Source organism: Pogona vitticeps, chromosome 2 (genome assembly GCF_051106095.1).
Source record: "Pogona vitticeps strain Pit_001003342236 chromosome 2, PviZW2.1, whole genome shotgun sequence".
NCBI lineage: Eukaryota > Metazoa > Chordata > Lepidosauria > Squamata > Agamidae > Pogona > Pogona vitticeps.
Window position 1 is genome coordinate 277,869,226 of NC_135784.1, and position 27,244 is coordinate 277,896,469.

At 38.1% G+C, this 27,244-nt stretch overlaps 1 protein-coding gene across 2 annotated transcripts in view; it reads left to right on the forward strand.

Moving 5' to 3' along the window:
- Positions 1-25,295, forward strand: part of IQGAP2 (IQ motif containing GTPase activating protein 2) — a 183,238-nt gene extending 157,943 nt beyond the window's left edge. For both annotated transcript variants that reach the window (XM_072992667.2, XM_072992668.2), the window contains 12 exons: positions 28-168; positions 533-617; positions 3,090-3,322; positions 4,996-5,128; positions 10,400-10,502; positions 15,998-16,139; positions 17,718-17,805; positions 20,543-20,755; positions 21,822-21,982; positions 22,581-22,721; positions 23,929-24,037; positions 24,435-25,295. In XM_072992667.2, coding sequence (XP_072848768.2) covers positions 28-168; positions 533-617; positions 3,090-3,322; positions 4,996-5,128; positions 10,400-10,502; positions 15,998-16,139; positions 17,718-17,805; positions 20,543-20,755; positions 21,822-21,982; positions 22,581-22,721; positions 23,929-24,037; positions 24,435-24,548 — 1,663 coding nt within the window. In that variant the 3' untranslated portion in view covers positions 24,549-25,295. The remainder of the gene's footprint in view (positions 1-27; positions 169-532; positions 618-3,089; positions 3,323-4,995; positions 5,129-10,399; positions 10,503-15,997; positions 16,140-17,717; positions 17,806-20,542; positions 20,756-21,821; positions 21,983-22,580; positions 22,722-23,928; positions 24,038-24,434) is intronic.
- The last annotated feature ends 1,949 nt before the right edge of the window (positions 25,296-27,244 follow it).

The following is a 27,244-nucleotide window of genomic DNA, read 5'->3' on the forward strand; positions in this document are numbered from 1 at the left end:
TGTCACTTTCACTCTATTTTTATGTAGCAAATTACCTTATGATGTAACAACAGAACAAGCACTGACGCATCCCGAAGTAGTGAGTCGACTGGAATCCTCAATTCAGAGCCTAAGAGCAGTAACTGATAAAGTTCTAGCTTCCATATTCTCATCTCTTAATTTAATGCCGTAAGTATGGGGTCCTAGTAGAATGTATGTGGAACTCTTTATTAAGAAAGCAAGATTTTTTAAAAAACTTACATTTTTTCTAAGCCAACTAGTTTAACTATATTTTGATTCATAATTATTCTTCACCAGCAGAGGGAGTATTCCTTATACATCACTACATTCAGACACTTTAATAACTAATAAGTATCCATAATGTATTTTTCTTTTGCATGCATATGTTTCTGGTGCCTTTTTGTTTAGTTTAGTTCTCAACTTTCTAAAACAAAATGCAATGTTTTGTTCCCTTGTTTATTGCCTTGAATTAGTTGTTTTCATCCTAAGTATCTCTCCATTATTTTCCTTTTTCATCTGTTTTTGCACGTAGTTATGGAATGAGATATATAGCCAAAGTTCTGAAGAACTCGCTCCATGAGAAATTTCCAGATGCAACAGAAGATGAGCTATTAAAGGTAGATTTCTAAGGGTGATTTATCAGCATCATTGCTATGGGGATAGGATGAGTTAGAGGGTCAATGAGAACGTGCCTATGTTTTAAAACCCTCATCCATACACTTGGAAACTTGGCAGGTTGTAAATAATCTTTTCTTGAAAGATAAATGTTTTCTCCTTGAAATAAGTTGTAGCTCCTTCTCTATGGTTGTGGCTGATGATATCATCAGAATTACACAACATAACTTTATGGTGTTGGAGTTTAGCCGTTAACTGTTAAGTTTAAGACACATTTAAATGCAAATACTTGATGCATCGAAGAACTGTTTGCATCTCTAATCATTTTGCTTAATACTTGGTTCTTCCATATGATATATTTTGAAACTGTTCATGAAAAATGTGGTATTTTTTATCTCAACAAAATTATTGATGTCTTTGAGTGATGCAGGATTATATATGCATGCACAGGTGCGTGTGTGTGTGTGTGCACGCGCGCGCACACCCACCCACCAAAATATACAGTTACATTAACACAATAGAAAGAAGAAGAAAAAAATTAAAAGGAGAAAAACTTATATAACCTTGTATTCCCCTCACCACTTGGGACTGTTCCTCTATTCACTTGTCAGCTTATACAGTGGACCCTTGACTTACAGACGGCTTGACTTACAGACTTTTTGAGTTACAGACTTCTCTGGCCGCAAAATTTAGGTTTGACTTGCAGACTGAGATTTGACTTACAGACCAGAAAAAAACCAAAATGGAACAAAAACAGCCTGTTACGGGATTAATCGGTTTTCAATGCACTGTAGGTCAATGGAGACTTGACTTACAGACTTTTTGACTTGAGAACCGCCTTCCAATACGGATTAAGTTCTCAAGTTAAGCCCCCACTGTATTATTTTTTACTTGCTTGTTTTTACCTGTTCTTTTATTGCCCCATTTCTCTCCAGGAGTACATTGAGTCTTCACTGGCAGTGAAACCTTTCCCTTTCTCAAATATATGTAACAATCATGGTTTCCATATGTCTTTAAAATCATTGGTGCTTGGTACCCCTTTTCTTATTATAAATTCACAAGTTAGTTTCCCATTGATAGCCATATTCCATATTTCTTTATACCAACCTTCCATGTTAAATTGACTATTGTATTTCCAATTCTTTGCAATAATTAGCCTTACTACTGTCACCAGAATAAAAATTAGTTCATTTTCTTCCTAAATTAATTAGTTATTTCTATCTGTATTCAGCAGGATGCAGGATACCTTTAACTTATTTTTGTAACTGATCATAGCTACTTTGTTTAAAATGGATTTTTTTAAAATATTGCCCAGAACCCAGTAGTAAATTGCAACCATATCTGCATTGAACCAGTGAGGATTTGGTGAGTCATTCCCTCTGTAGGTTCCACTGATTCACTAGATCTATTCTACTTGTGACTTACTAGTGGATTTCAGTCAAAAGCTTGCTGCAACTTAAAATGTTTCCTTCATGGTATCATTGTGTTGATTTTTTAATCTAGCTGCAAGTATATTTATTTTAAATGCATTTTCTAAAGCTCCAAGTCAATCGTAGATTTGTGGCACTTTGCATTTGTTTTGAGTTACTTTTTTAAAAAAAAATTCTCTTTTTTGCTCCTGGGTATGGTTGTTGTTGTTGTTGAGAAGTAGATCTATAGTTCAAAGAAGTATCCTCTCTAATTTAACCTGGCAAGGCTTAGTATATCATTGTGCTCACTCACCCCGCACCTTGCCTTATATAACCAGGAATGATTTTCTATGCAAAGTGTTACCAGTTGGGTATGACCAAATTTCCAATTGCCTTCAAATGTCATTAACAATAACAACAACAATAATATTCCGTAAAGTCAATTTGGTCTTATGGTTAACCTTTTTTGAGTTTTTTAGGTAGAAAATACTCAGAAGTGGTTTACTGCTCCCTTCTTCTGGTGGTGTCTTGGGACTTTTCAGCTTCCCCAAAGGCACTGAGGCTGGCTCTTCTAGGATGCAGAGTGGGGAATTGAATTCCCAACCTCTGGTTCTGCAGCCAGATACCTGGTCCACTGAACTATCCAGCCAACATCAAATGGCATAATTACTGTGTATGAGCATGTCTACACATCCATACTGCTCAATATGGCTCCCCCTACCTGTTGAGGTGGCAGGACCAGTCAGGAACTTTCTGTTCATGGTTTGTTTATTGTGACATTTGAACTAGGATGACTGGATTCTATCTGTCTTGAGAAGCTAGAGTTTGTTACTGGCCCATAGTCTCTCAAGAGAGAAACAAGTTGGAGATGCTGGTTTGGACATGACACTAAGCTGTTAACAGGTGGAGAATGTCTAACACCTGCTTACTGAAGAAGGCAAGCAGGAGCAATGGAGCAGGCCTACGGGAGATTTTCATAGTTTTGACTTACCATGTGTTTCCAAGATGGCTTGCAAACAAAAGTATCAGGGAAAACACCAGTCTAAAAATAATTTTCTCCCTTAGATTGTTGGAAATCTCCTCTACTATCGGTTTATGAATCCTGCCATTGTTGCGCCTGATGGATTTGATATAATTGACATGACAGCTGGAGGCCAGATCCATCTTGATCAGAGGAGAAATTTAGGTTGTGTGGCCAAAGTCCTTCAACATGCTGCCTCAAATAATCTCTTTGAGGGGGAAAATGCACATCTCTCTTCAATGAACAGTTACCTCTCTCAGACATATGAGAAATTCAGGTTTGTACTGAAGCAGATGAGGCTATATGCAATAAATTGTGAATAAATCTTCTAAATATGGAATGCTAATTTCTTTAAATTATAGTTTATGTTTAAGTGGTAATTTGCTTTTCTGTTGAATATTTTTATGTATCCGTATCATTTTTCTTTACTGTTTCAACTAGTGAGACATCCTCACTCACACTGTTACTTCAGATTTCCCATCCAGTATGTGCATGTTGGCAATTGCCATTCTGTTACAAAGTCTATGTCTCTTCAGAGATAAGTCTCTGTATTATTATGTTAAGGGAAGTGATAGCAGGAAGAATGGTATATTTATCTCTACTCTTTTTTCAGACAATAGTAGGAAGTGGTGCTCAGTTATCCTGCTGAAATGTCTTGGGAAAGCTGTGCACTTTGACCCAAGTAAATATACTGTCTGGGTGGTGTCACTGCTATATTAAAGTTCACTTGAGTTGCATTAAACTGCAACTTTAAAATCAGTTCTCTGAAATAACTTTATTATAATTCTATTTATGTAGTTCTCTAGGATAATAGATCATTTGGCAATCACTCTATTTTTGTATTATGTCAGAATATCTGACAAATCAAGCAATCTCTCCCCCACCACTTAATATTTCAAGCAAGATTGTCAGATATTCTGACATAATACAAAAATAGAGTGATTGCTCTCTATATAGAGAGCCCATCTTTTGCCTATATTATCTTTAAGATGGCTGCAGTATTACTTGCACTGAACTGCTGGATTTGCAGGGGAGATTGAGGCTGACTGTATACCACCTGGATAATTTAACTTCTAATCATTATCTGATGGCAGTTAAATACTCAAAATATACCTGCCATTTTTCCTCATTTATTTAGTACTGAGGGAAAGACTATTGATGTTCTGTAGAAAGAAGCCTCATATGTATATTAACAGTGTGACTGTCATCAGTTACTGAAGAATTACAAACATAGGTTGGGCTCCCTATACTGGCCCTGGACTTAGCAATTTCAGTCATTAGTGTAGTTTTACAATAATTTATGGACTGCAGCCATGTATTCTGAATTGGAAAACTACAGGAATAGCAAAAGACAGTGGCCTAAATCGCGGTAGACACTGATGGAATGGTTTGGTTTGTTACCAAAAATCAAGAGTACACCATTGGCCTGTATATTTATTTGTAGCTCTATCTGTTTGGAAGACCTTGTAATTGGAATTGAAATAAGAGAATGCTTATAGAGTATGGTAAGATACATAATTAGGGACGGAATTCTCTTGGTGATTTGTGGCGTGAGTTAAATTGTTCGTGTTACAACAGTGAACTGTTGTTAATTAATCAGATCCTGGAGGTGTTCCTGCATTTCTAATAATGTGCCCTGGGAGACAAGTAGCACTTGTAAATTAGTTTCAATTCAGTGCCTTAACTCGCTTTCACTTATGCATATATAAATTGCAATAGGATCCCATCCTTATGAGCTAAAATTGATCTTCTGATTGTAGTAAATCCATTACACTGCAGGTTATGGAAGCATGCACAGCATAGCAGAATCAGAAGCAAAAAACTGAGGAATGGTTTGCAAGCTTAATAGCAAGGTTATTGTAATAGCTGACTTTGTTTAGACGTTCTTCAAAGCTACAGTTCTGTTTAAGTTCTGTCTTGAAGAATTACAAATGTGTTTTTCTCCTTTAGGAATTTTTTTCAAGCAGCATGTGTTGTTCCTGAACCTGAAGAAAAATTCAATATAGATGAATACTCCGATATGGTTACTCTGAGCAAGCCAGTAATATATATTTCCATCGAAGAAATAATCAACACTCATTCAGTAAGTAAGGAAAAGCAGAAGAACCTAATGTAGTAATTGCTAAATCTGAGTTGTACCTAGTGTGGTGTAGTAGATAGAATGACAGACTAGGACCAGGAGACCTGGGTTTGAATTTAAACTTGGCCATGGTGACTTACCTGGGCGTTGGTGGAATTGGTAGAACAACTCCTTAAATATCTCATTTACATTGAAGGCGCTATAAGTCTGTTCTGACGTGATGGCGCATAACACATGCACATAAATCTGAGTTGTTTTTTTTTAAATGGGGAATGGGGACCAAAAACTCCCAAGATAATGTAACATGTACAGCTGAAGAAGCACTTTCACAGTGAACCACTTTGAATGTGTATTAGCACTGATAAGGCCAGCTCCTACTATTTCAATCCAGAGGTTTTTAGTATCCCCCTCCCTTAATTTTGGAAGAGGCTGCAGGAGCCTCCATTGCAGATCACATTCCTGTGTGTTTGATCATACAATGCTTCTCGGCGCCTTAATGTGAAAAGTAACATTTTCTTTTTCAAAAACATAGAGCATTAAATTTCACAAATCCTACACTGTCATGAAACTGCTTTTACATCATGGAAACGGCTGATTTAGGATACAACTGGTGTCTTGAGAATTGTTTTTATTGGATAAGGAACAGATGAATAGCAGAAGTAGTTCTTTTCAAACATTACTCACAGCATCTTAATTTAGATCTGGACCATATGCTCTTTTCAAAACAACTATGGTTTGATATCTCCTGGAAACAACATTTCCAAAAAAATGTTGGTTGTTTCTGTTAACGTGGTGGAACAACGTGCATATTTCCTTCATACATCATTATGACTTATCTTGCAGACAGTTCACCCATATAGCATATGTTCTGTTTTTTGTTTTTGTATGCATTAAGGCTTTAAAAAGATATACAAAAGAAACAACAAAGTTCAACACAAATGTGTAGGATTAAATTTACCCATATGTGTATGTTATCAAGTAAAAGTCTTTTGAAGTTAAGAAATAGTATCCTGCACAGCTGTTTTTTATTCCTCTCATGGTTTTTTCTATAATCTTATGTTTAATGATAATCTCTAAAGAATGACATAGTAGTAACATAAGTATATTCCCCAGTTTGTAAACTTCTTCAAAGAGTTGCATTCTCAGCCTAAGTTGTTACATGCATACATAAAAACTACCAGAATGAATAAAATAATTGGATGTGAATAAAGTAATTATCCGTGCGTGCAACTATATACAATTTGATTCACAAAAAATAGTATCCTGCACAGCTGTTTTTATTCCTTTCATGGTTTTTCTATAATCTTATGTTTAATGATAATCTCTAAAGAATGACATAGTAGTAACATAAGTATATTCCCCAGCTCTTAAAATTCTTCAAAGAGTTGCATTCTCAGCCTAAGTTGTTACATGCATACATAGAAACTTACTAATGAATAAAATAATTGGAAGTGAATAAAGTAATTATCCTAGTGTGCAACTATATACAATTTGATTCACAGCCTATATTATGTTTGAAATCAAAGTTAGCGCTCACACAAGGGTAGTGGATTGATTCGGGAGTTCACCCTCTTTAGAAGCAAAAAAGTCTGGACTGATTCAAATCAGCCTTTGTGTCATGTGGTCAATAAAAAAGACTTCAAATTCATGTGTTTTATAAGTGGAATAAATCATACATTATTTGACCATGTAGTTGCAGCCTTAATAATGTATTTCTGTGGTTTGCTGGAACAGTTCAGCAGAGGATCTTCTGCATCCTAGTGTTGTAAACTTGATAGGGATTTCTAGTGCCTTATACCACTGTTACTCTACAGCAGGGGTGTCCAACCTTTCACCTTCCCTGGGCCACATTAGAAGATGAAAATTTGGTTTGGGCCACACATACATTTGGTTTGGGCCGCATGGGGGGGGGCAGCCCTAGCCGTCCCCCACAGCCCCGCTCCAAGCGCGCTTACCGGCAGCTGCGATCTCAGATAGCAGAGGCTGCCAGCTTCAACTCCGGTGGCTTTATGGGGCCGGGAGGGGGTCTACCTATTGACGGGGATGGCACAATGCAGTCACGCAGGACCCCTGTCCCCTCCCCTCCCACTCCTTCCTTCCCTCTCTCCCCCTCTACTGTTGTGACATGCCCCGGCCACATTCTGGCCACAAGCGCTGGCAGTGTAACTTGAAACTTTGGAATTTCTTTAAAAATAAAAAGTTGCACTGGGCCACATTACGAGCTGACCTGGGCCGCATGCGGCCCTTGGGCCGCGGGTTGGACAAGCCTGCTCTACAGTAACAAAATATGTAAATTATTGGAAAACCTTAAATGACTGGTCTTTTCTGTAGCGGCAGTCTAATTGTTCAGATAAATGAGATGAGCTGAAAAGGTGACAAATATGCTATAAGGTGAGTAGTAATGTGCTATCTGAGGTACTAGTTTAACAGTCCCTCCTACTCCATAGTAATTCTAATACCAGTTGCTCTGAGAAAGCAGAAGGATTTCAGAAGTAAAGGCAGAGTTTAAAGTCTAATGAAGCAAAAACTAAGCTAAGAGGATTGTTTGAAAAATATGTAGACTAGAATGCTATTATATTTTTATGCCAGCTTAACAGAGTTAAAAGTCAGCATAGACATTTATTGCTGCTCATCAGCGTGACTTGGTGTGTAAGAGCAAATCCTTATTATGATTTTTGGCCATGTGACAATTTGCCACCAAATTGCCACCCATGACTGTGTTATACTGATGGGCATAGCTAATAGAATTCTGCCACTTAACGGCTAAATTGTTACACTAATTTTAGTTATCTGTAGTTTTAGAAATAAACAAAATTAATAAGACCTCTCTCAAGTTGAGAAAAAATATGCCCTACTATTTACAAAAGCTGAGAATTCCAGCTTTGCTATTGTTTTTTATGTTTTGTCTGTTTTGCAGTGTTTTGTTCCCCAGAACAATTATTCAAACGTTATTACAAATATAGAGTGTCCTGGAAGATTTGGATAACTCCTATGATAGTTTTCCATTCCATTCTGTTTAATATCTTTCCTGTGTCTCTGACATCCTTTGTATAAAATTGTTCTACATTGCTACTGTAAGGCAGGCAAGCAGTATCACAACTAATGAAAAGTGCCTGTTAGATTTTATTACTGTGAAACAGTGGTTCTCAGCCTTGGGTAACCCAAGTGTTCTTGGAGTACAGTTCTCAGAAACCCCTTACGCAAGGTTGGGAACCACTGTTGTAAAGCAGTCTTCATAGTGTAGCTGTGTGTACTGACTGTGCTAAGAAAAAACAAGTCTTGCAAAGTGATGAACAACTATACTAGATTTATTGTTATGTAGTCCATTGCTTTCCTTACAACACAAATAAATTTGCCTAGGGTTTAGGCAGAATATGAAAAAATGGAATATGTAGGAGCAAACAAGTTAATTGCACAAAATCCATCCATATCACAGTTTCCTTGGGATCATATATTTTTAATATTATATTTTTCTCATTGTTTTTAAAACCAGACAAAACACTACTTAGTTGTGGAAACTAAGTAGTGCTGCTTCAGCACTGCTGTGTATTGAGTCTGTAATTCCTGTGATGATAATGTTACTAATTGACAACTGTAGGAAAAACAAGGATGAAAACTCAGCCAATAATTTTGTTCTAAAAACACTGGCTTCCGATCATGCTGTTACTCCTTTCATAAGTGAAAACAAAATCAGTTCCAGATACACTTCCAACCCACTCTCCTTGAATGTATGTGAGTTTCAAAAACATATCAGTTGATCTCCAGAAATTCAGTGAAATGCTTAATAGTTCCGCTAGTATTATCTCATAGATTCTACCAAGAAAATTATATAGTAGTTTTTCAAACAGAATACTTAAAGACAAAATGTTGAGGTTGGTATCCAGTTATTGTCCCTTTGCCAGTTCAGAGCATCTGTCAGTGGAACAAGGAGGAGGTTGATCTTTAGTCCTTCGCAATCTGCTCTGTTTCTCCCCAATCTGCTCCGGAGAGATTCCAACACCTCCTGGATGGATGCCTTCCAAATTTAGAGTGGTAATAATTATACACCATCATCACAACCCACTCATGTTGTCTACATTGTAGGTTTGGAGCTTTGCAGTATAGAAATTGTAGGAATGCTAGCATTTTGAAAATGTATTCTCTAAAGCAGTGGTTCTTAACCTTTGTTACTCGGATGTTTTTGAACTGCAACTCCCAGAAACCCCAGCCAGCACAGTTGGTGGTGAAGGCTTCTGGGAGTTGCAGTCCAAAACTCCTGAGTAACCCAAGGTTAAGAACCAGTGCTCTAAAGCAAACGCTTGATGCAGGTTTTTAGTTTTACCACATGCATAACACTTCCTGTTATTTTTGTGTCTGTTACATGTTATTTTTGTTGTTTTATGAATAGACACCATTCTTTATGTTTTCTGCAATGATTTTACTCCTGAAGCTGGGTAATAAAGACTTTATTGAAAGAGCATTTCTAAAATCTGCTCAGTTGGTGGTGTATATTTTGGATAAATGTATTGCTTTGATAGCAGAAAGGTGTTATTTATTTAATGTAACAGGAGTAGCAATGTAACACCACGTGCACCCCAATTTGAGACTAAGAAATCAGTAGCATTCCACTGGATTGTGTATTCTTTTCCTTCTTTTTTGCACACATTTTTCTCATCATTTAAACATGTGTACAAAGTGTTGATTGTACAAAGAGATTTTAAAAAGAGAATTTATCTTAGTTAAGTTCAGTGCAAGCAACTGCAATTTGATTTATATTTTGTTCATGTCAAGTGGGAATTATTTCCTTCCCAGCTCATATAGCTGATGAATATTGCATTGTTTCTCAGTGTAATGTTACCATGTTCATTTATTCCCTGCCCTTTGTGTCTCCTGCAGGCTTTGTTCATGTTTCTAACTTGTGTTTATGTGTGTGAGATCCTTTTTCATTATGTGATGGTGGCTGAAGTCCTGTTGCTTAATGTAGATTAAGCTATAGTAGATCCATTGAAACCCCAGGGGTTTGTGAGTTAACTCCTTCATAAGTGCCATATATTCAAATATACCTACTCTACCTGTAACTTAGTGTCCTAAAGCATGTCACAGTTAGAATAGGCCCATTTAAATTGGTGGAATGTACAGAGGAGTTGACTCAATAAATCCCCAGTGATTCAGTGGGCCTTCTCTAGTGCCATTTACTACACCAAATATCAGGCTTTCAGTCAGAGTGTGTAGTTGTATATGGAAAGAAGTCAGATTTTTTTTCAGTAGTTTCATCCCAAGCAATCTTCCTTACAGTTATTGTTAGAGCACCAGGATGCCATTGCTCCCGACCCAAATGATGTCTTAAATGAAATCCTGCAAGGGCTGGGAGAAGTTCCTGATGTGGAGACCTTCCTAGGTAAGCTAACACAACAAAATGAACAATGTAGTCACAAATTTGATCCTAAACTCTATTAAATAAACCTAAACTGGTAATATAAGGGAAATAAAAGTTATTGAATTAATAGAGGACTTGGATTATTGTACATGTTGATGGTTCTGTTTGTTTGTCTTTGTTTTGTTTGTTTGTTTGTTTTTCAGAAGTAGCTTCTAGACTTTAATGTGAAGGCATTGGAATTATATCAATTACCATTTTTATAGTGTGACACAGTGTTGTGGCTTTCTGGACACAACCATCATTGTCAGTAATTTGTAGTTATAGGACCTGTTGCTGAAAACATCTTTAGGGCAGCAGGTTACCTATCCCAATTGATATAGCGCTATTTGAATTAGACATTTATCACTTCTACATAGATTTCAGGTACATATTTTAATGATGTTTTACCCATTCTAAGAGTTTAGCACATTTTTTTCAGATCTATCCACACACAGATTTTGTTGGAGGGGGCAGGAAAGGCTTTTCCTCTCTTGAAACCTATGAATCAGGAATAGAAGTCCATCAGTGATAATTAAATGTCCTTGATAAATAACAATTTAAGTGCTCTGCTCAGTTGTCATTTCCTGCCCATCTCCATTCATAAACTGGTAAGGAAGCAGATGGCTGAAAGATGCTGTCTTAGTATATAGCTGAAAATTCAGAGCTACTTACTTTTGGTTGTTGTGGGTTTTCCGGGGCTCTTTGGCCGTGTTCTGAAGGTTTTTCTTCCTAACGTTTCGCCAGTCTCTGTGGCCAGCATCTTCAGAGGACAGGAGTAGTACTCTGTGCTCTGGTGCAGTGCTACTCCTGTACTCTGAAGATGCTGGCCACAGAGACTGGCGAAACGTTAGGAAGAACAACCTTCAGAACACGGCCAAAGAGCCCGAAAAACCCACAACAGTCATTAGATCCCGGCCGGCGGTGAAAGCCTTCGCAAATACTACTTACTGTTCTTTACTGCTGTGCTTCTCCACCCAGATTCTTTTGTAACAGGAGGGATTATCAGGAAGCCTTTGATCTTTTTTTTTCAGTTTTAGCAGCATAATGAGTGTCTGTTCCCTCCTCTCATACAATGCCTACCCAAGACTAACAAAAGCAAGTGGAGTAAGGATAGCAAAGTACATGCATTACTATATTTAGTGGGTTTGTATTTTTACTATACTCAAAACAGTTGAGTTCACAATGTAAACAAAGCACACACTTAAAGCAAAACCAGACCAGCTGTTGCATGCTGTGTGATTTCTGGTGAATGCTTGCTGTGTTAGAATCACTTTGTTCTTCTGTATTCAGACAATTCCTAACCAATTGTGAGTCATTCAGATTTGTCACCTGCACTTCCGTATCCAGTGCCAACACGAGTGGGATTTTCTTCCCTTTCTCCTCTTCCTGTCTTCTCTGCTCCAGAAATCTGGGAAATTTTTCAGCTCTCCAGACCAGGTTTTTAGGTGCACAGAAGATTGTAGGAGGAAAGATTGTTGAATCTGAAGTTCATTGTTGGATTCTGCCCAGTGTTATAAGTGACTAGCATAATGATCCTTAGATTGAATAAAAATACAGTAGCCCAAAAAAAGTCCTGTGCTGCTTGCCAGATAATACTGTTTTGCAGCCAGAACAGCAGCTAAATCTCTTGAATGTTTCCTGAAATATCACCATACAACTATTATTTTCTGCCTACATGTGCATGCCAGACTTTGAAAAGTTACTTTTAGGACTATAACTCCCAGAATCCCCAAGCCAGCATGGGTGGTGGTGGTATTTCTAGAAGTTGTATTCCAAATAAAACAAAGTATTTCCAGGTGCTCATATTTGCAGTGCCCGGTAGAAATATCAGAACATGCTGATGAAGACTTGTAGCCAAAATAGAGCTTTGGCACATGATCGTTTCTGGCATTCGTGACTAGCATGAGTGGGATAAATTGTACAGCTTACACCATGATATGTTATCCTGATAAATTTGTACAGTTTGCTTAAAAACATGCTGGATTTACTTTGCTTTGGAATAGAATTTTTGTTTCATTTTTTGGTTCTAACATCTCTTTCTTTCCCTGCAACAGAAGAGGACATCCTTAGCGTGGGTTTGCCCCCCTCCGCCCACTGTGATAGGCTGGAATTTGTGCACTAAACAAATGGCCCCCAGGCTCCCTCTATTGGTGTGGGAAATCCTGGTCAAGTTCCCGCCTCCATTCTGTTGAGTCATCAGAATTGTTTTTCATAATCACCACTTTCCTGATTTGTATCAAAAATGTATTTTTTTCATTTGCATCAGACTCCATGCAGATCCAACCTCCTCTTCTCCCCATTCATCCCTAGCTGCTTTGAAAGTACTGTGTATTCCACTGGGAAGTGTATTCCACTACCCACCCTGCATGACCTTGAAGCCTGTGAACCCCAGTCTCCCTAGGGCCTAGGGAAACATTTAAGAAGACATCTCCTTTATTGTTGATTCTTCCATTCCCTAGCACTTCAGTGGCCACAGTTAGGGATTAAAGAAGAAAACTTGCTACAGCCAGATTCAGTCCTTCTCAAGTCAAAAAAATTCTGTCATTAACCACAAGGTCCTGCAGTCTGCACACCTATCTGCCCTGGTTTCTTCTTCTGTGTACATCAAGGATGGGCAATATTCCCCTAAAGAATCAGGAGGATAAGGGACTTTGAACAGGAAGCAAACCAACTCTGCCCTAAAAAATAGATCATACCAAATAAGAGTTTTTCACTCAGAATCTTCTGGCTCATAATGACATACATTACCTCACAATAAGTGGTCCTGTTCATTTCCAGACACAGCTATAAGATGAGCCAGTTTTGTTTTGATTGTTGAACACATGGAACGGAACGGAAACCATTGACCTTCTGATAGCAAAATGACCCCCAGGGCCCCCCTTGAGATACTCTCACTCTTGTGAGAGTATCTCAAGAGAGGATCACCAAGTAATTCTAGCAGCTTCTTGTTGGCTGAGAAGGGTATGGTTCCTAGAAAAGATAGACATGGCTCAAATGGATATAACCCTTCCCATTGTCAGAAATCTGTTAAGCCAAAGGGACATAGACCCCCAAGATCCTGGATTACTCCAGATGCATATGTAGGTCTAGAGCACAAAGGACCTGGTGAGCAGGAGTTGTTCTGTGGAAGTTATTAACATCACTCTAACCTCTCAGGGCAGGGTTTTTTTTTTGTAAGAGCTACCTCAGAAAGATTAATTTAGTGTATAAGACTTTGATTTGCAGTATAAAAAGACAAGCAGCTGCTTTGCCTTCAGTCCTTACCAGGAATCGCTTGGACTCATTGTCATCCCATGGGAGAGATTTTTGAGAGAAATATTGGTAACAGAACCACCCACAGTACATAGATGCCTTTTTTTGGAATTTGCATGCTGTCTGAAAAACATGTTTCACAAAAGTCCTATGCAATCAACCATACAAAGTCTTCCTTAGGCATTTATCCTGGAAGGTCTTTTTCCTCACAGAAGTAATAGAGGCCCAGAAAGTTTCAGAATGGTGTGGGGGTGGGGCTTTATCTGCCAGACCAGAAGTCGTGTATAGTAGAAAAAGGCTTCTACTATTCTCAGACTAGACTCATTCATCATCCCAGAAGTTAATTCTACATTTCCTAGGGCACAGCTGGTAATCTTGCAGTTTTCCTGACCACAACCCTCTGGAAAGAGAGTGACATGGATGTGTAGATAGCAGTTGAAGTCTAAATCAGAAAAGAACATGGGACATCAAGGGATCTGGCTGACTGATTATTTCCTTCCAGACATATATTATGGCTAAAAAGGTTGCCAAGGCCACTGTAGCAAAGTAGAATAAAGTCTAAATGATTTCCGCACATGAAATTTTGGCTCTGTCTGTCGTAAAGTGACTGTAGCACATTCCACCAGAAGTGGAATATTTATATCCTGCCTTTCTCAAGAGGATCCAAGGTAGTTTACAATATGAAAACAAACGGTATTAAAAACTAAGAATAGAATTATGACAGTATTTTTTAAAAGAAATAGATCTAAAATTAAGAACCAGTGGATAAAAACCATTTGAATCCATTCTAAAGATTTTTTTTCGAAAGCACTGTATTTTGGAGGCAGATAGTTACTGAGAAAAAGCCTATAGCAATAGAGGAGGCCTTTTCTTGTGTCCTTAGTCTGTTCTATTGTTATCCTGCTTTCAGTGAGTTCAAGAAGAGTGCATGGCTCCCCTGCTCTTCATTTTATTCAGACAACACTCCTTTAGGGTATGTCTGGTTAAGAGAGAATGACTGGCCCAAATGTTACCTAGAGACAAGGAACAGCAACTATCAGTGTTGGAGAGCTTTTGCTGCTGGTCCTGAGATGCAGCAAAAAGTAATACTTTCACCAGTTGGACCAAGGAGCTGACATAGCTATTAGCATAAGGGCACTTTTAGTTGACATTGGTAGGGCTGCCATCTTGTATTTTCCTTAGTGAGACAATACAGATTGGACCACTTCACATCGGCAGAGGCCTCCTTCGGTGTCAGATTGTTTCTTCTTCTGTGACACAAGCCAAAATTATTCGCTTCATAATACATTAAGCCCTACCTGAGATATCTCAGAGCTTTGGAACATCACAAACTAAAAACATCTTCCTGCACTGTAGGAGAAAAATACATCAGAACTTAATGTAACACCTTCGTTCTGTACAGTAGGACGTATCTACCCTTTAATGAATGTTGCTGGGTAGCACATGGGATTTTCAGAGAGCACACAATGGGATCCTGTGGCATTCCCCTTGTTTCCTGCTTAGATGTTGTTATGTGCTGTCAAGTTGCCTCTGAATTTTAGTGATGCAATGGATGAGTAATCTCCAAAATGTCCTGGCCCCAACAGCCCTGCTCATCTCTTGCAGACTGAAGCCTTTAAGGAGTCAACTCACTCTTTTTTTGTCATCTTCTTTTCCTGTTGCCTTCACGTTTTCCTAGCATCATTGTCTTTTCTAGAGAATCCTGCTTTCTCGTGATGTGGCCAAAGTAAGGCAGCCTCAGTTTTGCCATTTTTGCCTACACAGATCGTTCAGGCTTGATTTGCTTTAGGACCCATTTGTTCACCTTTCTAGCTGTCTAGGTTATCTGCAAAGCTCTACTTCAGCACTACTTTTCAAATGAATCAGGCTTTTTTTTCCAAACAAATTTTACATGTTCAGATGGTCTCAGATTGTCATGTTTAAGTCTTTAATGTTTCTGGTATCTTTTATCTGTGACTCCGCTGCTTTTTCTCTATGGGCTATGAGGCTGCAGCTGGAGGCAGGACTGGGATTTGCGGGTGGCCCTACTCCACTAGAAAAGAGGTGGGGAGCCATTTGTGTGGTGCACAAACTCCTGCCTATCAGAGAAAGCATCCCAAGCTAAGGATGTCCTCTTCCCACTGTAGGAAACAAACATCTTAAGGGTAAGTACCAATGCAGCTTTCTACAGTCATAGACAAAAAAATTAGAAGTAGTAACGTTTCTTTTTCTTTTTCCCTTGCAAGGGGAAGGAGCTATTGATCCCAATGACCCTAACAAGGAAAACACTTTAAACCAGCTTGTTAAGACAGAAATTTCACTTTCACTGACTAGGAAATATGATTTACGGGAAGGTGAAGAACAGGATATCAAAGGCCTGATGATAAAGTATGTTTTTATTGCCTTTTATTTTATTACCATGTATTGTGGTTTTTAAAGCCTTGCATTAGTAAGACTTTACTCAAAATTACTTTCATTATGTGTTTTAAAAAAACTTTTAATTCCACATGAACCTTAGATAGACAATACAGATTTTAGCCAAAATTACATATTTATGCTTAGGAAGATTTTGCATTTAAGCTCATCCACATATGATAAAGTGTTTTACAGTATCTATTAATCAGAAGGAAATTCTTGATTCAGGCCCTAAACAGCCAGTGGTACATGCTAAAGTCACTTTAACTTTTAATAAATGTGTGCTTGGCACAATGGATTTGATTGTGAGACAGTGGGGGATGGGAGGAGGAAAAAGAAAGGTTCTAATTAAGGAACAGCAACTTTCCAACAACTCTTGTTATGTATTCAGAAACAACATTTTGCATCTGCTTAATTGACTACAGTACTGTCCTTGCAGCTTCTGCCACTGGCATGATATGTGGAGTAGTGTATGTGAGAGTAAGGCAGATCAATAAGACAATTTTCTCAGAGAAAGAGTTCCTGTACAGTACACTTACTGCAGTGTTAAATTCAAGACATATGTTTCCTTCAATTTCCTGTAAAATCTAATCTGTATCCTGCTATTCATGCAGTTCTCTTTTTCTAAAACCTTCTAGTGCTACAGTTATTTGTGTTCTTTCTATGGTTTTTCTGAGAGCAACCTACTAGAATGATGTATCTAGATATCATATGAATGCATTTTATTGCATTTTAAGATGAAATTTCTATTTCATCTTTATAATTCAGCAAATTCTAAGGTAGTGAACAACAAACATGCTGGCATTTTAAAAATCCCTAACAATAATGTTCAGTTGTTTCATTGCTCTTTAGAAGAAAGAGCAGTGAAACAACTGAAACCACAATAAACCCTACAAAAAAGCGCATTACATCTGATCATTAAAAGTATGGACATAAAACATGCTATTTGCCTATCTACCCCTAAAAATACCAGACTGGGATATAGCAAGGGAAGCAAGACTGAGAAGCTTTCTTAATTCATGTACAGCATTTTAGTTTCAGTTCTGCTGGTAGTGTCTACAGAACACAAAGTATTAAAATAATAAACTCAGTAATAAGCATGTTATGCTTATTCTTTGAGCAGTGAGAACTCCAGGAGTGCCTCCACTACATGTGCTTTCCCTACCCTTGGAATGAAGTCTCTGGGAGATTAAGGATCTTTTTTATGATAATTTGCATACATGCAGGCTCAGTCTCACATACCTAACAGTTCTGATCTTTCCTACATTTCAATTTTACATGTTTTTAATAAATTCTGATAAGAAATGAGTTAAAATGAAATTGCCATCCATCTCCAATTCCAACAGATAGTACTTTCTCATTAGATTTGTTATGGTGACATAGGTTATTGTAGAAGGGAATTGAAGTTAAACCTGCAATTCTGTGCACACTTGCCTAGATGTAAGCCTCACTGAGAACAGTTAGAGCACATGTTTGTGTTTGGGCTAAACATTTATATAATTGCGAAGTGTCTTTCTGTGGAATCAAAACTGTTTTCATTCTTCCATTAAGGACAAAAAGGCTTATTGTTGATGTGATACTAGCTCAGCCAGGAGAGTCACTTGCAAAAATATTGGAAACACCAGCATCTGAACTTCAGGTAACTACGTTTTTGTGTGAATTTGTCCTGAGAGAAGAGAATAAAGAGCAAATACAAGGGTAAAGAAAGCTAGCAATTTTTTCCAGTTAATGAATGAACCTGAATATTTTTTTCCCAAAGTACCCAGCTTTGCCAAAAAAAAAAAATTGTTAACTATCTCCATTCTTGTGAACTCTTTCCCTCTAAGTAACTCATCTCCACAAGCACCCTTTGCAGTAGCTTAGCAAGTATGACCAGACCAATACTGGTCAGCTGGCTTTGTGACTAGTTGGTGTTTAAAATTTATAACTGACGTGTTTGTACATTTGAATCAGGAAATGCAGCTGCAATGGCTCTTGAGAAAAAACTCATAAGTTATTTCTAAATAGATCTGTCCCTAAACAAACTTACTGTAAATCTTTTGAAAATATATCTGGGTCCAGCTTTCTCTCACTGTAGGACTTCAGTTCCCATCATGTAATGAATCTTATGTGGATTTAATCCAGAAAAACATTCAAGATTTCCCTGTAAAGCCAATGACAGAGAGTTTAAGATTGCCTTTGACGTCAGGTGTCTCCTACATTAAACCTAAAAATTACTTAATTTAACATGTGGGAAATGATGCTTCAATGAGTGTTCTAAAATGTTTTGATGAGTTTTGTACATTAAATAATATGCTTTGAGGTTAAGTTTATTTTGTTACATTAACAAAACAAATAACTGTCTGGGAAAGTATTGTGGAAAGTATGAGAATATTTGTCTTCAAGCTCTTCTCCATGTTTTCTGTACTAGCAGTCTTCAAAATCTCCAAGAATCACTATGAGGAAGTAAATATACATTGCAGTATGATCTGTTCTGTCTTTTGAGAATTTTATACAAATAGGAAATGGTTTTGAACAAGAGGAAAACATGGCAGGGGAACTGGTCCTTATAGGAAAGACTGAAAGAACCAGGTGTTAATGGTGGAGAGTGGCAGCTGTGGTAGAAAAGCAAAATATACCATTTTAAATCTGTAAATTGCACCTGCTGAAACATATGAAAAGGAAACAAAGGGAAAATGGTTTGGAACATTTTCTGTGCCGAAGGATGCCAGCAGGAGGGTGACAATGACTCTTCTTTATCTGTACTCTTTGGGATCGGGCAGAAATACTTAACTAATTTTATTATTTGTTTCTACCAGTTAAAGTACCTGTTAGAAAAGTATCTCTTAAAATGCTGCAACAAGGAGGGTAGCCTCCCCTTCTTCTTACATGACTTCCAGTGACAGCTCTCCTACTGTTCTGTTCCCCGCCATCTGAAGCAGATTTTCCAAGGCCATAGGGGACTCCAGGTGAAGAGGGAACAGACAAAAAATCTCCTCCTTCCCCAATCCACAAGTGGGACTCCTCCACTGCACCAGTTCCCACCTCTGGATCCCTAGATGGTCTTGGACTAAAACTCCCAGAAACATTCTCCACTAGCTGTGCTAGCTAGGATTTGTGGGAGTTGTGGTCCAGGAACATCTGGAGACTCATGGTTGGGAAGCACTCCTCTATTGGATCAAAAGGCTTCCATTAATACATGGCACCCTTGTGACAAGTAAAGCATGGGTCTAAACTAATTCCCTAAGTCCACTGTTATGTTACATGGATGCTGCTGTGCCAGGGTGTTAGAAGTTTCTTGGCTCACTACAGTCCTTGATACAACCTGAAAACTGGCTCCAGAGGTTTTCCAGGCTTCTGGAGCAGGTCTTAGGGATGCACAGAGGGCTACAGAGAGGAGAGATTGACCACTCTCATTTCCATTGAGAAGAACAGTCAAGTGGCCATATTATACTAAGCCATCCAGTTCATTTGTCAAACTGAATCATATCAATGCTATGTGGCAGCAGCTCTCCATGGTTTCTGGCAAAAGCATTTTCTAGCCTTACCTGGACATGTTAAGGATTAAACCTGAGACTTTCTAAATGTAGTGTATGTAATTTCCTCCTGAGCAATGGTTTCTCCTTCAGTGGATAGCCCCACTGGATTCAGGCCAGTGATTAGAGGGAGGTTTGGAAGAAGCACTTGGGAAAATATTTTAGAAATTAAACAAATTGTCTAGAGACCCTTTATGATTGCTTTCTTTGGACCTTTTTTTGGGGGGGGGGGGAGATTGGATAGGCATCTGTGAAGGACCGTCCAAATAATGGGGAGAATCAATCATATGTGGTCTGAGTGCAGCCATGTTATAAGTGGTAGGGGCAGCAGACAAAATATGGCAAGAAATGCCTGTATGATTTAAGGATAGTCTCAATTAGCTCTCCTTGCTATACCTTTGTTACACTACAGTTGGCTTCCCAAATAACTTGACATAGAGGCAAAGCAAGGGTACCACGTAGAGCAGTGTTTTCCAATCTTGGGTAACTCAGATGTTCTTGGATTGCAGTTCCCAGAAACCCCAGCCACCACAGCTGGTGGTGAAGTATTCTGGGAAATTCAGTACAAGAACACCTGGGTCACCCAAGGTTAAGAACCACTGAAGTGGGGAGAATAGGCTCATTTCATATTTTTGGTTTGGTTTTTACTGTCCTTGTCAAAGGCTTGCTGTCTATTGAGTATATGGTATTTTCATTGTCTTTAAACTATTCAGTTTGCATTCGCCTGGAGAAGTAAAGTTGCATGGGGAATTTGAAACTGTAATCCAAAACCAAGAACTTTTATTCCATGTAGAAAGGTTATAATGCCTTTGAATATGAGCTTCTTGTTTGAATAAAGTTCTAAACTGGTCTTTTTCTTAGGAAGAGGAACACTTAAAAGTAATAGAAAAACGTGCAATTTTGGATTCCAAAACTCCAGAGAAAATAAAACACAGTCGATCTATTCTTGAAGAAGGACAGTTGCCATTAGAACAAAAGAAAAGGAAAATCCAAAGGAACCTCCGGACACTGGAACAGGCTGGACTGGTTTCAGCTGAAAATAAATACCAGGAAATCATCAATGAAATAGCAAAGGTTGTTGGAATATTGCTAGACTTCCTTCTAACCCTTCATTATATGGTTGTGTTAAAATTCTATGCATATTGTAAGGAAAACTGTAATACGATATGCAAATACACTCCAATTTAAAGTTAAGAAATGGTAAAGCTGAATGCTTGCATAGAGTATTTGTCTTCCAATTGTCAAATACATTAGTGATGAACTGTATTTCCACTGTAGCCCTCCTAACATTTCCCGCAAAATCTGCCTGCTTCACATGCAACACTGATATTCAAAGAATTGTGTACAGAACCATTAATGGGAAAAGTGATGATGAGTTCTGGCCGGTTGGGTGTAGCTTTATCATCTAATTTGTAAAAAAGGGGTCAAGTCTATTTGGAAACAAATCTGTCATATTTTTTTTGGGGGGGGGACAGAATTTGTGAGGTATACCCTCATGCAGCAGCTATTAAATGGTCACCAAAATCTGCACAGCAGACGTTCCATGTATGCTTTTTCATAGGTTATAACACTGAGTCTTCATATTGAACATGGATGCTTGCTGAGTTCTGGCACAAATTAAATCCTGTGTTGCATCAGAAAAAGAAACTACTAGAGATGGGGCTATTCATACGAATATGAATCCCCCCGTACAGCTAGACTTAACGAGAGTTCGGGCCCTTACACATCCTTCCTTACACATCCTTACCATCCATTTACACATCCGCTGCTGGCGGCAGCCTCGGTCAGCCTTCCAGTGGACCCTCGTAAAGTCCAGCTGTGTGTGGGAATTTGTATTACGAATACCTCCATCTCTAGAGACTACCCAAGCACACTGTTCGAGCAAAGAAGGTGAATTAATACAAGTGACTTTTCACACTTGCATTAACTATGTGCCAGTACTCAGGCATATGTTTCATTGACTTAGTAAACAAACATCACAATAGAATTAAATTTCTGTCTTGCCTTATTGCCACTGATCTCATATACTTCCCCAACTTCATTCTTGTGACACCCCAGGAAGTTTTTAAGGTTTGCAAGATTAAATAAATGAAATAAAAATAAAAATTTCTCCCTTTCCCTCAACCCTGTAATTCTTTAGGATATCCGAAATCAAAGAAGATATCGACAACACCGAAAAGCAGAACTGGTGAAACTTCAGCAGACATTGAATGCACTCAATTCCAAGAAAGCATTCTATGAAGAGCAAATAAATTATTACAACACTTACATTAAAACCTGTCTAGACAATTTGACCAGAAAGTGAGTGAAACGTTTTTACTTTTAAAGAAATGCCAGAGTGGAACCACTACTACATACCATTATTTATGTGGGAAAAAAGGACCTTAGATCCACTCAAACCTCTTTCAAAAACTGGTTTGCTGCCTTTATTAGAAGATAACAATTAGGCTTCAGTCTTATATAGAGCAAGCTGAGGCCTTCCATAGGCTTTGATAGTACCTCTTATCATCTTTAGCCAGTGGCTCAGCTGACTTGGACTAATGGTTAAATAGACACTGCATCTGGATCTTTTTATGTAGGCAGCTGGACATTGTACAACTCCTTTTTCTGCCATCACTGGTAACTGATAGGAGTAGGGGGCTGAAATAATGACCTATCCTCAGTTCTTTGATTGCACTATAAGTCATGATTAGTGTATTTGGAAAGTTCATAATAAGTCTTACTATTTGGCAACTTTTAGCTAGCTGCCTTTGCTTTTAAAAAATTATAATAACATGTTGGAGATATATTGGCTTGACATATTTTAGTCTTGACCTGAAATTCAACAACCTTTATTAGGAGAAAGGAAATATGCTGTCTGCGTGGGCTAAGATCTGCTTACATCTTTTCCGTTTTACAGAAATTCACGACGATCAATCAAATTAAATGGAAAACAAGAAGAGAAAGGAAACCGGCTCAAGAATATTTCACTGAAGTACACAGCAGCAAGACTGCATGAAAAGGGGGTGATCCTAGGAATCGATGAACTTCAGCCTAACCAGTAGGTTTAGCACTGAGTGTGTTCAGATTATGATCTCTACTTGTGCTTGTTCAGTTGTTTTGAATCAATGGGCATACCTGTATGCCTGCTGGATCTTCTGGCCTTTCCCCCTTCCTTCCTTCCTGTAGCCCTTCATATCCACCTGAAAACCCTGTTTGTTCTAGTCCTAGAAGACCCTCTGGAGCAGGATGTTGATGGTATAAGGGCATATGAGAGGGATAGAAAGGAAATCCCAATTCTGCTAGTGTTGGATGTAGAAAGAGACTATTGGATTCCGAAGTACATAATTATATTCTGGCCAGTATTTACTGACTGACTTTTTCAGATTTTGAATTATAAAACTGGCTGATCTGTCTCATTCAAGTTTTAAAACTATTTTTTAAGTTAGTATGTTTTAATGCACAAGATACAGAACAGACAAACCAAATCAGGGTAGATATGCATTTCTAAGGTGACCTTCAGGCAGAAATCAGAAGCATGAACCGAGAAAAGCAACATACTCAAAGATCCCTTGTGTTACATCAGGCATTCTTTTGTGATCAGAAGTGTGGAAGGAGAACGAAAAATGCAGGAAGATCCTGAGTTAGTGGCAAAGGAGGGGGAGAGTGTCCCCTTTACTTCAGAAGTAAATTTCTTTTGGTCTTTCGTGCTGCAAAGTCATTGACTTAATCATCAGAGTCTATACTGTGGTCACAGCACAACTGATTTTAGATTCATAGAACAGGAAGAGTGGTGGGACATAGAAAGGATAGCATGTGTAGAGAGAAGCACAGGCTCCCAGCATTGATCTTTCAAGAAGGAATTGAAGAGTCTGTACTCATTACCGTTTTAAAGTCTCTCATTGTCTGTTCTTGGTGGCTGCTGTAGGAAACCAATGGGGGCTTTCTCTTGGCAACAGCTTTTACAAAAAGCAGAAATAAAGATAAAACAGTGTTCTGCAGACAGCTGCTACCTGGGCAAACACCCTTCTACCAGCACCGTGGAGTCACATTTTCCATTGGTGAAAATGTGTTGTTTTCTGGAGAAACAGAAATGCACAAGCAGTGGCATGAACCTAAACAAGAATTTGGTCAGTGTCCCTCCAGAGGGGCAAGTGGGAGGTTGGGCACAGATCTGTATGCCTCTAAGTAGCCATGGAGTGAGGGGGCCATGGGCGGAATAAACATGCCTGATAATTTACCAATACCAATGTTTGTTGTTTTCTAAGGTTTAAGAATGTGATGTTTGAAATTACACCTGGCGAAGAGGTGGGTGACTTTGATATCAAAGCTAAATTCTTGGGTGTAGAGATGGAAAAGGTGCAGCTCCATTTCCAGGTAAATATTCTTGTTTTTTTAAATTGTACAGTGTTTGTAGGGATATGTCTGTCCTCCCAAGGGCTATTCAGAGTTGAGTTAGTTATTTAATGCATTATGAAGTGTATTTAAATGCACACTTGTCCTCTGTGCTACTTGATTCCCTTGATTTATGCATGCTATTCCAGATCTTCAAGATTTTGAGGCTTTTGTTCCTTTGTTTTATATTCATTTTTCTCTAGATATCAGATCAATATTGAATTTTGATACAGTGTTTGAAAGGAGGATTACTTAAGAGATATTTTCTGTGTACATTTTTACTTGTTTCTATATGTGTACTTACAGTATATGGATTCCAGCATATGTTAAAATATGTCAGCTTCCAAACATTAATTAAATATATTTTTCATTATTGTAGGATTTGCTTCAGATGCAGTATGAAGGTGTCTCTGTAATGAAAATGTTCGATAAAGCTAAAGTGAATGTAAACCTTCTCATATTCCTGTTGAACAAGAAATTCTATGGAAAATGAAGATGAATGATGTCCGGGGCTCTGCTTCAAATCAAGTCCAATTTCTAGGTCTTTTTGGGTCTATGTTTAACTATGTGGAGCTATCATACTTTTTTCAAGGAAGTCCCGAAGAATGTACTTAACGTGCCTTTTTTCATCCTTTGATAATATAAATTGTAAAACAAGAAAATGGAAATCAACTTTAACCCTTCCAGATTTCTGTGGTGTTGGTACTCAATTTTTAAAAAAGGAAAACGTTTTAGTGGCATCCAAACATTATGGATAATTTTGAATATGCAGGTCATTTATTCAAACAGCATATATAGAAATTCTTTTCCACTAAAGGTAGCTATCTTGATCATCAAATATAGTTCTACTTAAAATGATTGTTCATAGGAATATAAATCCTAATTCGTGCTCTTTAAGAATAGGTTGGGAAATATTTCTTAAATGCTGTTGCTTTTCCCCAGAAACCTGGTCAATTGTAAAGTGAATAATTGTGCAATTCAAAGTTTTTATAGGTAATTATAAATTTAACATTTACTGTATAAAAATATATATTTTGCTATCCATTCCTACTAAAAATGCACTACTGCCTCACTGAAATTTTCTTTATACACAGACTTTTAATTTAAGTGTAAAAGGGCAATCTGAATAGTGATCAGTTTTTTGCAATGTACTTGAGGTATTTTAAAATAATAAATTGTGCCTGTCTTTTTTTATAAGAAAAAAAATTAAAATCCACAAATAAAATGCAATAAATTAGAATCCATGCAGTTTTAAATAGTTTTCTTTTCATATAATTTTTATAACCATTTTGTATGTGATAACTGTTATTTAATGCTGTGTGCTTGTGAAAGAGGAGGGAAATGCAAAAAGTTTCTACTTCCATTGCTCGGTGTTGGTACTCCAGCAATATCTGGAGGGCTGCAGTTTACCCACCCTCTGATGCAGATTGTCTGCCCCTCCCTCTCATCTGGAGTAGGCAAGGTGCAGCCCTCCAAATCTTGTTGGGTTACAGCTTCAACTGTTCTTCACTCTTGGGACAGTGCTGCCTAGAGCTGATGGAACTTGCAGTCCAGCAACATCTAGAGATTGGCAGGTTGCCCACCCTTCTCTTCTTCTTTGGAAGTGCTTATTGGCTAGCAGCATGCTGATCACTATTGGATTAGAAGAGAAAATTTACTTGTCCAGATCTTTCCAATTCAATATATACTATTGAATTTCTGACTAGGGAAGTACATATCATGTTTCCCTTATATTATATTAATTTTTGCTCAAAAAAATACATTAGGGCTTATTTTCAGGGGATGTTTTATTTTATCATGTAGAACAATCTACATTTATTCAAATACAGTCATATCATCTACTTGCTGCACAATGGTGGAGGGTGGGGTTTCACTTAACTGGGACTTATTTTTGGGGTAGGGATTATATTACAAGCATCCTAAAAAACATACTAGGGCTTATTTTCAGGTTAGGTCTTATTTTAGGGGAAACAGGGCAACTATGGGTAGTATATGCTGCTGTGGTGGCAGCATTACATTTAATCCTGCAGATCTTCCTGATCTGGCTAAATTATAGTGGTGGTGCTCTGACGTCAAGAGAACCAAGCAGAAGGCTTAATTTTGCAGACTTTCAAGTAGCTTTGGATTAAAAATACATATTCTCTGGATGACAAAAATGGCTTCTTTCTTCAAGTTTCAATAACTGTTTTCAAAAGGCATGCTGTGAAAGTTTCCTCCATGCATGCATGTATATTTATGTTATTTAAAATGTTTCAGTACCATCTTTTCTGAAAGCCTCTGCAGATTTCCATTTCACTCTGTGTGTGTGTGTGTGTGTGTGTGTGTGTGTGTGTGTGTGTGTGTGTGTGTGTGTGTGTGTGTGTGTGTGTGTGTGTGTGTGTGTGTGTGTGTGTGTGTGTGTGTGTGTGTGTGTAAAAAGTTGAATGGGTTCTCAACTATGTTGGCAGTTATGAGCACAGCAAAAAAGAAGCATATGTTGCATATACAGTATATCACAGAAGTGAGTACACCCCCTCACATTTCATAAATATTTTAGGATATCTTTTCATGTGGCAACACTGAAGAAATGACACTTGGCTACAATGTAAAGCAGTGAGTATACAGCTTATATAACAGTGTAAATGTGCTGTCCCCTCAAAATAATGCAACATACAGCCATTAATGTCTAAACCGCTGGCAACAAAAGTGAGTACGCCCCTCACTTATTGTGATTTAGATATTTTCAATTTATTTCCCTTTGTATAAACTGCTATCAGAACTGGAAGGCAGTAATAATTCAGAGTATTTCTCCCATGTGTTCTTTTCTAGCTTACATGCTGCCAAGTCAATTTTTTACCTCTTGCAATCCTATAAATTAGAGCCCTCTCTTGGATGCACACCTTCGTGTGGTTGGGGTGTGCCTGAGTGTTTCAAGGAAACTGAAATGTGCTGGAGGAGAGCTTTCTAGCTATTGTGAAGCACCAAAAAGATGAACAATGGGCCTTGGATCCAATCAAGCCTGATCTTTCTCTGGAACCCACAATGACAAAGCTTATGTCTGTCATTGCTTGGGCGCATCATGAGAAATCAAGGTTGATTGGAAAAGACAACAATGGTAGGAAACTTGAAGGCAACAGGAAAAGAGGAAGGCGAAATATGAGATAGGCTGACTCCATAACTGAAGCCACAGGCTTGAGTTTACAAGAGATG